This window comes from Pseudoliparis swirei, chromosome 6 (assembly GCF_029220125.1).
Source record: "Pseudoliparis swirei isolate HS2019 ecotype Mariana Trench chromosome 6, NWPU_hadal_v1, whole genome shotgun sequence".
Classification (NCBI taxonomy): Eukaryota; Metazoa; Chordata; class Actinopteri; order Perciformes; family Liparidae; genus Pseudoliparis; species Pseudoliparis swirei.
The window spans coordinates 12,206,271-12,218,395 of record NC_079393.1 but is presented as its reverse complement, the minus strand read 5'-3'; the positions used below and the strand labels follow the sequence as shown (position 1 = coordinate 12,218,395).

General features: G+C 40.1%; 1 protein-coding gene across 1 annotated transcript; it reads left to right on the top strand.

Moving 5' to 3' along the window:
• Positions 1-1,073: 1,073 nt before the first annotated feature.
• ca12 (carbonic anhydrase XII) lies at positions 1,074-10,167 on the top strand. The gene is made up of 9 exons (XM_056415683.1): positions 1,074-1,137; positions 1,447-1,467; positions 4,157-4,336; positions 5,415-5,557; positions 7,956-8,051; positions 8,120-8,183; positions 8,339-8,496; positions 8,608-8,734; positions 9,373-10,167. Exons 1-9 carry the CDS (start codon positions 1,074-1,076, stop codon positions 10,002-10,004), a joined length of 1,485 nt encoding a protein of 494 aa, XP_056271658.1. The 3' UTR covers positions 10,005-10,167.
• The last annotated feature ends 1,958 nt before the right edge of the window (positions 10,168-12,125 follow it).

The window sequence follows — 12,125 nt, the reverse complement described above, 5'->3', positions numbered from 1 at the left end:
CAAAACCACCAGACACAGAAATAGCTTCTTTCCACTGGCCGTCACCATGATGAACAATTAATCAGACTCTTCCATCTGCACTATCTGCACTTTTTGACTACTGTCTTTAATGTCTTTTTTATATTTATCCCGCTTATTGTATATTGTGTGTGTGTATAAGTACGGAAGAGCAAAGTGTAACCGGAGTCAAATTCCATGTATGTGCAAACCTACATGGCCATTAAAGCTGATTCTATTCTATTCTATTCTATTCTATCATGAGCCAAGTTAAAATGAAATAAAACAATTTATACTTATTTTGTCTTCCATGTCTTTCATTCTGTGTAAAGTTTAGAGGGAACTACCAATCTCCACATGTTTATAAATTCTACACATAGGACCGTGAATGTATTTTCGTGAAATAGTATGTTTGGTGTACATTGTTTTTGAGGCATTTTGTTCGTAATGTTTTCTTAATTTAAAAAATGTTTTACTCTGCCCCATGTTGCCTAAGGGGAACCACATTATTTTACTACCACCAAACCTTTTGGCAGACAGGTAGGCAGAGGGAACCCATGCAGTCATCCTGCATTGGATAGTGTTCTTCTGGAGTCCTGGGGAACTTTAGGAATGTCAGATTGTATTTTGACAGCCAAGTTGTGTATCAAACATGGTGACCCCTGTAGTGCATCGACGGCAGCTCAACTCGGTTGCATATATTCTACAGGTGCGTCTTCCCACCTCACTCCTTCTTAAACCTCCAGCTTCACAGCATCAGAAGGGTGCATGTTTCCCTGCAACAACACGCGGCTCAGCGTTTCCCGCATGTCGCGTCCGCCGGCGGCAGGTCGAGCCCCTAATGAGTGACTGCGCTTGGATGCGGTCGCCGCCGTTGACTTGTCACTCTCCGGTGACCCGATGACTCCGGAGGCTGGTTTTTGTTGTCGCTATTACGTCAGCGCGAGCTACAATGCAGGGAGTGGGCTATAAAAGCGGGTTTGAAGGCTGCGGCTCTGGCGCTCCAAGAGTAGGCTCTGCACCGCCTTGACACCAGGCTGCCCAGCGCAGGCACGAGGGAGGCTGAGGGGATCACGATGCGCGTTCTGGGCTGCACACCCGTCGTTTCACTAGTGATGACTTTCCTGACTGTCCTGCATGGTAAGATCTTGATGCGTGGATAAAGTAACCTGTTCAGATGTAAAGACTTTGGAGATGTGTTAAGTAGAAAGAAGAACATCTTTTGGCCATTTAGCACTTTGTGAACATAAGGCTGCATGACAGGTGTCTCCATCCACCTGCACGTGTGCTCTTTGTGACATTTGTCTCTGAAAACTTTAAACGTCTGTTGCAGTTTTGGTTTGATTTTTACAATTATGCTGCACCCTTTAATATGTTTGAAAGTGCAGTTATTCTATTATATTTAAATGGACAGTAGAGTGAAAATATGTTTTTTTCTTTTTGTTTCAGGTGCCAAATGGACATACAGTGGTAAGTCGTATCATATTTTCTTCAACATTTCCTGACAATATACAATAAATATAATGAGGAAATCCTTTCGAAAAACCTTCGGTGCATTTGCAGAACCAGTCCATGTATCATACAATACTTCTCTGTTTAAGTTCAAGACATACAAGTTCTAATGCATTGGTATTCTATCTTTTAACTACCATTAACTATTTATATAATTTAATTTGATGCAACTCTCTGATGGTCAATACCTCTGAGAAGATGTTAATAATATATACACTATATATATATATATATCATATATATACACATATATATACACATATATATATATCCTTACTGTCATCTAATGTAACTATATTGTTAAGTACAGACTCTGCAAGTGGCTTACTGCCTGTGTCGTGTGCCTTGATTAAGGTCTGTGCATGGGCAACCATGACTGGCTTACATAAAAGGTCCTTAGAGCATGACCTCGTGTCATTGTTTCACTGCCTCTTGAAAGTTGGTTGCTCTCCAATAACTAAAAACCAAGAAGTTAGCAGGTGAAGCAATTCAGTGCCTTTGTCCAAACTAATTCTATGAACAGATATTAAACACACTTTTGACTTTAATCATTGGTCAAATCTCCCGTCCTCTTTTAGAGATAACTTTATAATGTGCATCTCTTTCACAGACATGGAAGGAATGAATAAGAAAAAAGAACTACTTCTCTGTACAGTAATGTTTGTTTAAATGACTATAATTAGAGGAATTATACTTGTTTAATTCAGACATCTGAGAGAGGCTGATCCAGGTCCGTTTTAAACACAGAATTGTCTTGAAATTAATGGGAGAAAATGTCCCTTTTTGTGGATTCTACGGATAAAGCGGGTCCGTCTTCTCTTTGTGAAATTTTAGATAATTTACAGAAAACCTAAACAAGCAACATCAAATTAGAATGGGACATTTGGATGTGTCAGTACACGGTGATACTTTAACAACGTGGCAAAATAAATGATGATTCACACTGTGCTGTAATTTGCATGTTTACATGTTAACACTTGGATCCTTCCAAAAATGAATTCAGTTTAATTGCATTATATATTGAATAAAATACAAATCATCACCATTTAGAAACACCTACAATTTGAATGAAAGTCTTGTCAAAGTCAGCTTGGAGATGACTACTGAGGAAAGTTTGTATATATATATATATATATATATATATATATATATATAAACCTCTGGCCTTATTCAAAGTGCAACGTGGTGGATTTCTTCCTCGGTTACAGTCAACCCCTCAAGAAGCCTCGTCATCGAAGTCAGTAGTCTTTAGGACTCGTAGTCGTAGCACTGTCTGTTGACGGGGTCACAACTGAGTCATACGATTTATCTCCACCTCAACACTCCACCCTGCGGCAGAGGACACAACAGTGAACCCTAACATAAATATGATGTTGATGGCATTGGTGACTGTATTTTTCTCACCCTACTCAGACCACTGATGTAATGTTGAACTATTGAACTGTCTTTTTATTTCAAATGCTTTCCTCATAGGAAAGATGACATATTTTCTTCTAAAATACCCACAGTATTGTATGTTCTACCCAGGATTTCCAAGGGGTCACTAAAGGCCACTGAAGGCCACTGAAGGCCATTATTAAAGGGCAGATTCAGTCTAATTAGAACAGCAAATGAAGTGGACACTGAGTAATTATAGCCATAAGAGTAACTTTCTGCCTTATTATAGGGTGGGTTCGCCCCTAGATTGAACTTTGCTTCAAACAAGTATTCAGTGACTTTGTTAGCTTCATTTGATGCCTTTTGGCATGTCGTGTACAATCAATTTATATTTGTCTGGGAACTGATAGTCGAGGTGGGGGCAGGCCTCCTGCTGCATTATTCCTATTTAACCACAGTCAGCTGGCATATGGTGAATGGTGCGTTTTGGATAAATTCTGGATAAATAATGAGTCAGAGGCAAATATGCAGAAGTGATTAGAGCTCTGGTTCATTCAGGGTCATTCGTGCCATCTTCTATTCTGCTACAATTATGTTATTCTATATTTGATAGGTCCATTCATTGCAAACTATTAGCCTCACTTGACACTGACAGCATTTTTGAAAAGCTCATCACAGTTTAGTCAACACACTAAATTAAATATCAGAAATGAAGAGCTTAAAGTGTTCTGCATCATCCCTAATACCATTTTTTTTTCCTGTGTTGTAACATCTCCATGACCAGTGTGCCTAGTGAGAGACACCCTCATGCAGGTCACTTTGTAAACTGCATGACTCTATCTGCAAATGTGGCAGTTTTCAATGTCCTGTGCTTTGTGGAAACCTTTCATTTGGAGAGAATGAAAGGTTCTTACCGGCTCTCTCCACAAACAACAGCCTGCTTCTCACTATGTGTAGAAAGGGCCAAGAGCGAAGCCACTGGCCTCTCCCATGCCGCCTTGTGCATAGATAATAATACTTCACTTTGATGACAGATAACATGTTCAGTAGGCCAAGGACAAGCCCTGGCCCACCTTGGAGTCATTCCCTATTCAACTTGCTTTGCACATTTTCTCTTTACAACAAAACCATTTAAAAGACATTCAATGTATCCCTACTCGTGCTCGGAGAGGATTCAAATATCACTGGACAGCATATTAAAGAATAGATTTGGTGCAGACGTCTCCAAAACGTGTTTTATGGCTAATAATTTGCATTGATGCTGTTGCAGGTCCAGAAGGACAACACTACTGGCCAAAGCACTATCCATACTGTGGTGGAGCTTTCCAGTCTCCCATAGACCTCAAGCCAGGGCTGCTAAGGTTCGACCCAACTTTACGTCCAATTGAGATTCAAAACTACAACCTGTCGCCCAATGAGCAGCTTACACTGGGAAATAATGGACATTCTGGTGAGTATAAATCATCAGTATTATCAACAAATTACATCAAGTGCAGGATGTCAAAATTCATTATTAGAAACTAATTTCATTAGAAGTAACACAACTATGTATTAACAAAGCAAAGCATAGTGCACACTATGTTTAGTTTGTCTTGAGATGTAGAAATGTTTCCTATAGACGTGATGCTCTGGTCAATGTTTTCATTGGAGATGCTCTTACATAAACATCGGGTCTGTTCTAGCTGCCAAAGCCTAATTTATGGGTCAACCTAAAGAAAATGATAGGAGGATCTTCTTTCTACATCTGCCACAGCAATTTTCCATAAGCACGCTCTTATTATCTTAGCTGCCCTTCAAGGAAATAATGCTTTGTCTGGGAAAATAAGAACAGAATTTAGTCATCTGTTCTGAGTCTGATGCATCTTAACAACAGAAACCAGCTCCGATTTAATGTCCAAATGCTATACATAATGCACAGCAATCAGAACACAGACAACCATGCCCAAGTGCTGCGAAAAAAGTTAATATATGGATTACTTTGGCAGATGAATAAGATTATTCCACCAAGTTGATACATTATTTGGTTTTGTGTGAAGAAAAATCAGAGAAAAGTGTGGTTGTGTGATCTGTGGCACCTGTGTTTGCTTCTTACGTGTTACTTTTCTGTAGCTGTATAATTAAAATGTCTGGGCTGAGCTCTGTCGAGCCAAACATGCATGTAATGTCTGCCCTGTGTTTGTGACCATTCAGTTGCTGTAATGTAAAGTAAACTGTTATGTGCAAAGACTACCAGACACATGCTTATGGATGCATGCGTGATGGGCCTCTTCGCCACAAGCTGAGCATGACGTGTTTCTCAAATTTAGCTGACAGAAGATTTTCACTTGTAAACATTCGTCACACACTGACGAACAGAAGGAAAGCGCCCTGCGTCTCTATAGCATAAAGTTAATGTAGCTACACAGCCTTTCCACAATGACTCCCTCACTTTAGATCAAGTTGTATTGTGTATTGATTCCCTGATATTTACTGATAAAAACATCCTCCCCGCTCTGTTATGTGTGGTGTTCATGTCTCTTGATCCACAGTGCAAATATCACTGCCCTCTAAGATGCACATCTCCAGCCTGCCTCAGCGTTACACTGCAGCTCAACTTCATTTGCACTGGGGCTCCTCCAGCCGACTGACGGGCTCTGAGCACATGGTGAACAGTAAGCAGTATGTGGCCGAGGTAAACACAGCGAACAACACTTCTTCTACTCGCTATTGATGACTGGTAGACATTCTGAAGTGCTTGTACTTTACTATTATTTTAGTATTTTCATTTTCTGCTACTTTGTACTGATACTCTGCTATTTGAGGCAACTACTGAACTTTTGACACTAATCGTTAATATTTACTTTGTAGATTAAGATTTTACATCGAAACAGTTTATACAATATGAATGCATTTGTATAGAAAATACCATCAAATAATATAAGTTATACTATATCTATAACATATATATGAAATGATACATGCAACACTGTATGGTACCATTTTGCATGAGTACTTTTACTTTTGATACTTGAGGTACATTTAGCTAATACTACTTGACCAACTGTACTTTTACTTATAATGGCATGCTTTACACTGTCGTGTTGCAACATTTATTGAAGTAAAAATACTCAATAATTTGGTTAAAGGTCAATATATGGTTAGTTAACAGTAATTAAACAGGTATTTCATTTATCCGCAGCCTCAGATGACAGCATCTCTAGCACCAGACATCTAAAAGCTTTTGACTTAAAGGTGGGACATTTGATTGGAAGAGGAACGAGAGTCGCTGATTCTCTTCAAGGCTCTCAGACGCAGCTCAAATTCAAAAGCTCTGCATCTGCATATTACATATATTACTGTTCCAGTTACTTGACACTGTGGCAGACCTTCAGTTGACATCTACTTGACAGTCTGAATTTGCTTATCGTGCATCTTATGTCATTGACTGTCAAGTACAATTAAGTGTTTGTATAAACACATTCTAATTACAGAGACTCAGACGTTTTTTAAATCTTTAAAAAGTTTTGAGATTATAAAGTCGGGAAAGTTAAGGTCATAGATGTTTTTTTCAAAAATAAATCATATCTACAAAATGTGCATATTTCATCACTTAATTGCCCATCTTAAAAAAGCAAAGACATAATTCCAGTCAGCCTCAGAATGTACAGTATGACAGTGTGTCTTACTGCAGGGTTTAAAGAGATTAGAGTACCCGACTATTATATGCTCTGGTTTTCAACCATCTCTGGAAAAGAGTGTCTGTCTGTGCTATTGAATGTACAGTTTTCACACACTAGTTTGCTCTATTCGCTTTCAAAATGAAGCAGACAATGAAGTTTGGATGTAAGAGTCTCTTTTATGATACAACCCGAAATAGGACAGTTTCTTTATATGATTTCTAGACATTTGAATTACAGTGGATAGAAACAGAAATGTTTACAACCGTTGTGCTGTTATGTAACTATGCCCAAGCTGCAGGCCTCCCAGCCACATGTACGGTGCTTTAATCCGATCTGCAGTTCAGAGTGGACACGTTGAGAAGAAGTCTCTCTAGACTCCACAACCACAGTTGCTTGATGACATGTTGCTGCAGGGATGGGACGATGGAAAATATAACATTTTCCAGAAATAGTGCAATGTCTACCTACCTTTTTTCCCACATCAGAACAAAGTCTGTAAATACAATTTCATCATATTTAAAAACCTTTGTGTTGCATCAGATTTGCAGACCTGCTATTTTAAATCCAATCTAAAACCCGCCTGGGACACGTGGGATAATTAAAAGGGAATCTGTGTTATGGTGTGGTGTGGAGGACCCAAACGCAGCAGGAGTTTCTTGGAAAACAGAGCTTTATTTCCAGGGCAGGAACACAGACGAACACCACACGGGAACAAAAAAAGACGATCCTACACCAGACAAACAGAAGGACACAGATTAAATACACAGGGGAACGAGACACAGGTGGAGACACAGGTGGAAACAATCAGGGCGTGGCTGGAAACAATCAGGAAAGAAACAGACAAGCACAGGGAGGGAAGAGCAGGGAAAACAGGAAACGAGACAGGGACTTCAACATAAAACAGGAAACACACAGATCCTAACAATCTGAGAAGGAGAGTTGGTATGAATATGTAATGTGTGATCTCCTCTGCCCGTAAAAAATAACAATATAAGTAAATATAAACTGCTGCAAGATAGATCATTCTCTTTATTTTTTACTGACCCAAATATTTATGTGCAAGAGATTTTAAGTGGATGTCTTCATCAATCACAAGCCGTTGCTTCTGTGTAGAGGGCATGTTTCCCCCAAATGCTTTTAAACTTGGAAACCAATATTTTAACCAAATATCTGTCACTTTCCTCTATATGTAAACAAATGCCCAAAGTCTAACTCACTGTAACCAACATTATACATATTATACATTATTCTTTTGATTTTGATCTTGAATTCTCAAGTGAATAAGAAAAGCACAAATGAAATGCAGAATAATCACCTTGAGGTTTTGCTTACTTGCAACGACATGCCACATACTGTATGTGCATTATTAGTTTCTTTCACAGGGTCTTGCCTTTCTCTTTTCTGTCACAGATGCATGTTGTACACTTCAATTCAGACAAGTATCCCACTATGTCCGTGGCTGTAGACAAATCTGATGGCCTGGCTGTGCTTGGTGTCCTAATTGAGGTGAGACATTAAAAAAGAGACGTGTGAATTCCTCGTGGAGCAGAACCCTCACGATGTTTGTCATACAGGTTGGAGACTTCAATCCGGCCTTCGAACAGTTTCTGAGGTTCATCAACGGTATCAAATACAAAGGTAAGTCCAAAGTGATGATTTTCTCTCGTCAGCTACTTTGGTGATGTCATTTCTTTCCCGGTTTTGGGATCCGAATCTTCACAGTCTTGTGTCCATTCTGGACGTCGCTAATGTAAACAGTTGTTAAATGGTTACAAATGACTTCTCTCTGGCAGACCAGAAAGTGCAGATGCCCGGATTCAACATCAGACAACTGCTGCCTGAACGTTTGGATGAGTATTACCGCTACGACGGGTCACTGACGACTCCTCCGTGTTATCCCAGTGTCCTGTGGACAGTGTTCCGAAATCATGTCACAATATCTCGCAAACAGGTGCTCCAAATGGATGTTTTTTTCTTCTTTTTTCTTTACATTTGAATATGGCTTTATTGTTTTCACCTTAATTGGTGTATAATGTGTTTTTGTTTTGTTGTATCTCCTTAGTTTCTGGCCCTGGCAACATCCCTCTATTCCTCTGATGCCCAAGACTCAGCCCCTGCGTCTCTGAATGGCAACTACAGGAGACCACAGCCATCTGACAGCCGAGTGGTGCTGGTTTCTTTTAAGAAGGGTAAGTATGGTCTTCAAAGCTCTTGCTTTCTTTTTTTTAGCAGTAATGCAAAGGTCACATGAAAGACCCCTGCACTGCTTTAAGAATAGCAAAAGGATCGTTTTTGAATGATGACATGTGCATTTGTTCAGGGCTGTCACACTTGTTGTTTGCTAACACCTGCTTGTGGTTGAGCTTTCACTTTAATGTCTTTCTGAATGAAAGTTGATTGACTTTGACAAGCTTGTTCGAAAGTAGGCCAACTCTTACGACCCAACAAATCAACCGTCTCCTGGGACAAACACATTTTTCTTTATTCTTATTCTTTGAAGTCTTACTTTTATGCTGTTGACTGGTTTTCCACAATGTATGGTATTCAACTCCATATCATGTGGTATGAATGTGCATGTTTTCCTCATTTACAAAGCTTCCCGCTCAGAGCTCTGCTTTTCTAATGGCACATGTGTCTTGAAATGGCAGTGTGGAATCCTCTGCTTTTAGCTTGAATGAGCGGCGTTTAGCAGGCGATTGTTGTGCTTTTAGTTTAGCACTACAGAGAGTGCTGCTGCATGCCGGCCGTGAAGATCCGAAGTCGTTCCAAGAAATGTTACACAAGCTGGGATTTTTAACACGCTGTGATTGGCTGTGTGTCGATGCAGGCAGTGCTCGGCAAGGTTATCTTACAGTCACATCTCCGCTCACGAGGAAGCGAATTGTTCAGCAGCTGCTGGTCGGTGACCTAGCAGACCTGGCTGATGAAGGGCTCTATCAGCTCCTACCAAGTGGCTCACAGAAGCTCCATGGAAAGAAGAAAGACCTCAAGAACCAGGAGAGTGAGACTCCTGCCAAATCCAAACAACAAACTCTGAATTCATCCCTTTGGAAGAAGAGCCAGACCGACCAGTATGTGGGAAAGTTAGGGCTGGCTGAAGACGCTCTGTGCTTCATCTCACTCGAGCAGAAAGTTAGCCGTCAGCAAAAACAGTTTCTGGTTCAGGCTCTCAGAGATGCAGCTTTCCCTGAGCTCAACCTCAAGAGCTACCTGGACTGTAAGTCGGACTTAGCCCTGCCCACTATCAGACACATTCTTCACGGACGGCCAACAGATGAAGCTAATGAGTTAAAACGCTCCCTGCAAAGAGCCTTCAATAAAAGAAAGACTTCCACAGCGATCAAACAAAGTGGGCGAGTGACAAAGTATGGAGGTTTATCCACCGCTGCTGTTCCCAGGACACCACACAGCCCGAATTATCCACATCCTTGGCTTTTACCAATGGAATGGGAAGACTAGAGTGATTCCTGAAATAGTTGCGACTCACATAATGTCACTTTCTGTAGCATACGTTTTGTGTCACTAAATGAAAGACGACACTTCAAGCCACACTCTGCATTTCTCATTTAATGTATTTTTTCCCAGTATGAGCACATAATAATAAAATAATTTCTAACAGAAATAGTAGTATGAGTTAATGTACTTTTTGTTTTGCAAACATATGCTGATTGATAACCAGTCATCACCAGTGACTGTGTTCAGTGCTGTAAGCAGATTCTCAAACGTTAAGCCAATCTCAATATGTACATTTTTGTCATGAAAATCTGCAAAAATTAGAAGCATTTACATTCTCACTTTGGGCTTTATGTCTATCCATATACTCTTGCCATGCCATGAAGTGCTTTAAAAAACAAACGGCTACCACGCACCCACATATGCCATGCTTTAAAAATCTATATGCATCAAGCTACATATAGTACACACACATTTCTGGCAAAGCATATTGATAGTGTCCTCTTGTATGCCAAGTACAATTCTATAGTATGGTAATTGAGGAGCTAGACTAGCAACTACTGTCTTGCACAATATAGAGATGCAGCTCAAGCTAAACTATTTTCAAGAACATAACCGCTCCAATTCACAAGAACATAACCGCTCCGATTCACATCCTTGTTTTGTGTTTGAACAACTAATTATTTTTTCTCAAAATGACACTTACAACCAGTAATGGAACAGCTGCTGTACATGGAGAACTATCTTCAATAAAAGCATGAAGCGATACATGGCACATTTCTTCCCTGATGCATTTGAACTTCTAACTGTATACTTGCATTTAGAATATGGTCTTTTTCAGGAACACACATGGCTGGAGTCTCTGCCGGCACACGCTGGGCAAAACTGTGCCAGACTGCCTGGAAATGGAAATGTTATCATAGGATAGTATTTATACATCTTTAGTCATATATGTAAATACATTAAGGTTCTAAAAGCCAGAAATCCGAGAAGTGACTGTATTTGCTTTCACCAAGTTTTAAACTAGAGATCATATTTTCCGATGGGATCACATAGGCCACAAAAACAAGTCAGGTTTTAGCACACAAAGGAAATTGTGCCACAACAACCGATAATCTACGTTATCGGGTTTCCCCTCTGTCTGCGGTTACGAACAGGCTGCCACTTATCCGTTTCATAGTGGAACCACTTGTTTTTCTTTTGGGATTAGAACCGCCACACAGTCGAGAGCAGCGCCGATGCAGCCGTCGGACTGCTGTGGCGCAGACGCATGTGGTGTACATGCAAACAGCTTCTGTCAGGCCGCGAGAAATCATTTTCTAAAATAGGCAACGCGCCGAGTCTCTAGATGAGCCACTTCTCTTCATGAGGGTTGAAATGTAAATGTCAACTTTTGGTTTCTTTAAAACACCAACAATACTGTGAAAAATAATGTTGGATCTCCCCTGAGAGTTTTGTGACTGTATCTTGCACTGTTGCGACGCCATCACATTCACAAAATCCCACACATACACACCTTTGTGTCGACCATGCCTATTTTTAAAACACAAGCTTCATTTTGATCTCATTTACATATCTGTAAAATATGTCTACAGACAAACATACTCAGACACGCCCCCTTGCTTGGACCATGCCCATCTTCAATCTTGACCTTCATTTTGACCTCAACCTAACATCTGTGAAGTCTCGTGACTGCACGTTCTACAGTTGGGACGCTATTTTGGTCACAGAAACACACACACGGACTCAGGAGGTGAAAACGATACCAGTGTTGCATTTGCGACTGGTAACGACTGATGTTTACATTGTTGTTTCTCATGCTGAAGCTGTCTACGTCAGGACCCTGGTGCAGTTTAGAAGAAACTACTCTAATCTGTGGTGGACTCCATATGACATCCTCTGGATTAAATGCCCCGTGTCTATGCCATCATCACATGCAGGGATTTACATTAGTTTGATGTGTAATATAAAATTAATATTCATTAAGACGTATGTCTGCCTATCTAAGTGAGTCTTCAAGTTAGAAGATTAGTGTTCAGTTTATTAGAAACAGAAGGATATATTTCAAAAGCAGAACGTTGAGATTAAATAAGGTTAAAACTTTTCTGCACCACCAAGTGTATGGTA

Excerpts from the sequence above, each read along its gene's own strand:
- ca12 (XM_056415683.1), top strand. The coding sequence starts at position 1,074 with ATGCGCGTTCTGGGCTGCACACCCGTCGTTTCACTAGTGATGACTTTC. Across the intron at positions 1,468-4,156 it reads TGCCAAATGGACATACAGTG|GTCCAGAAGGACAACACTAC; the intron begins GTAAGTCGTATC and ends ATGCTGTTGCAG. Across the intron at positions 5,558-7,955 it reads GTAAGCAGTATGTGGCCGAG|ATGCATGTTGTACACTTCAA; the intron begins GTAAACACAGCG and ends TTTCTGTCACAG.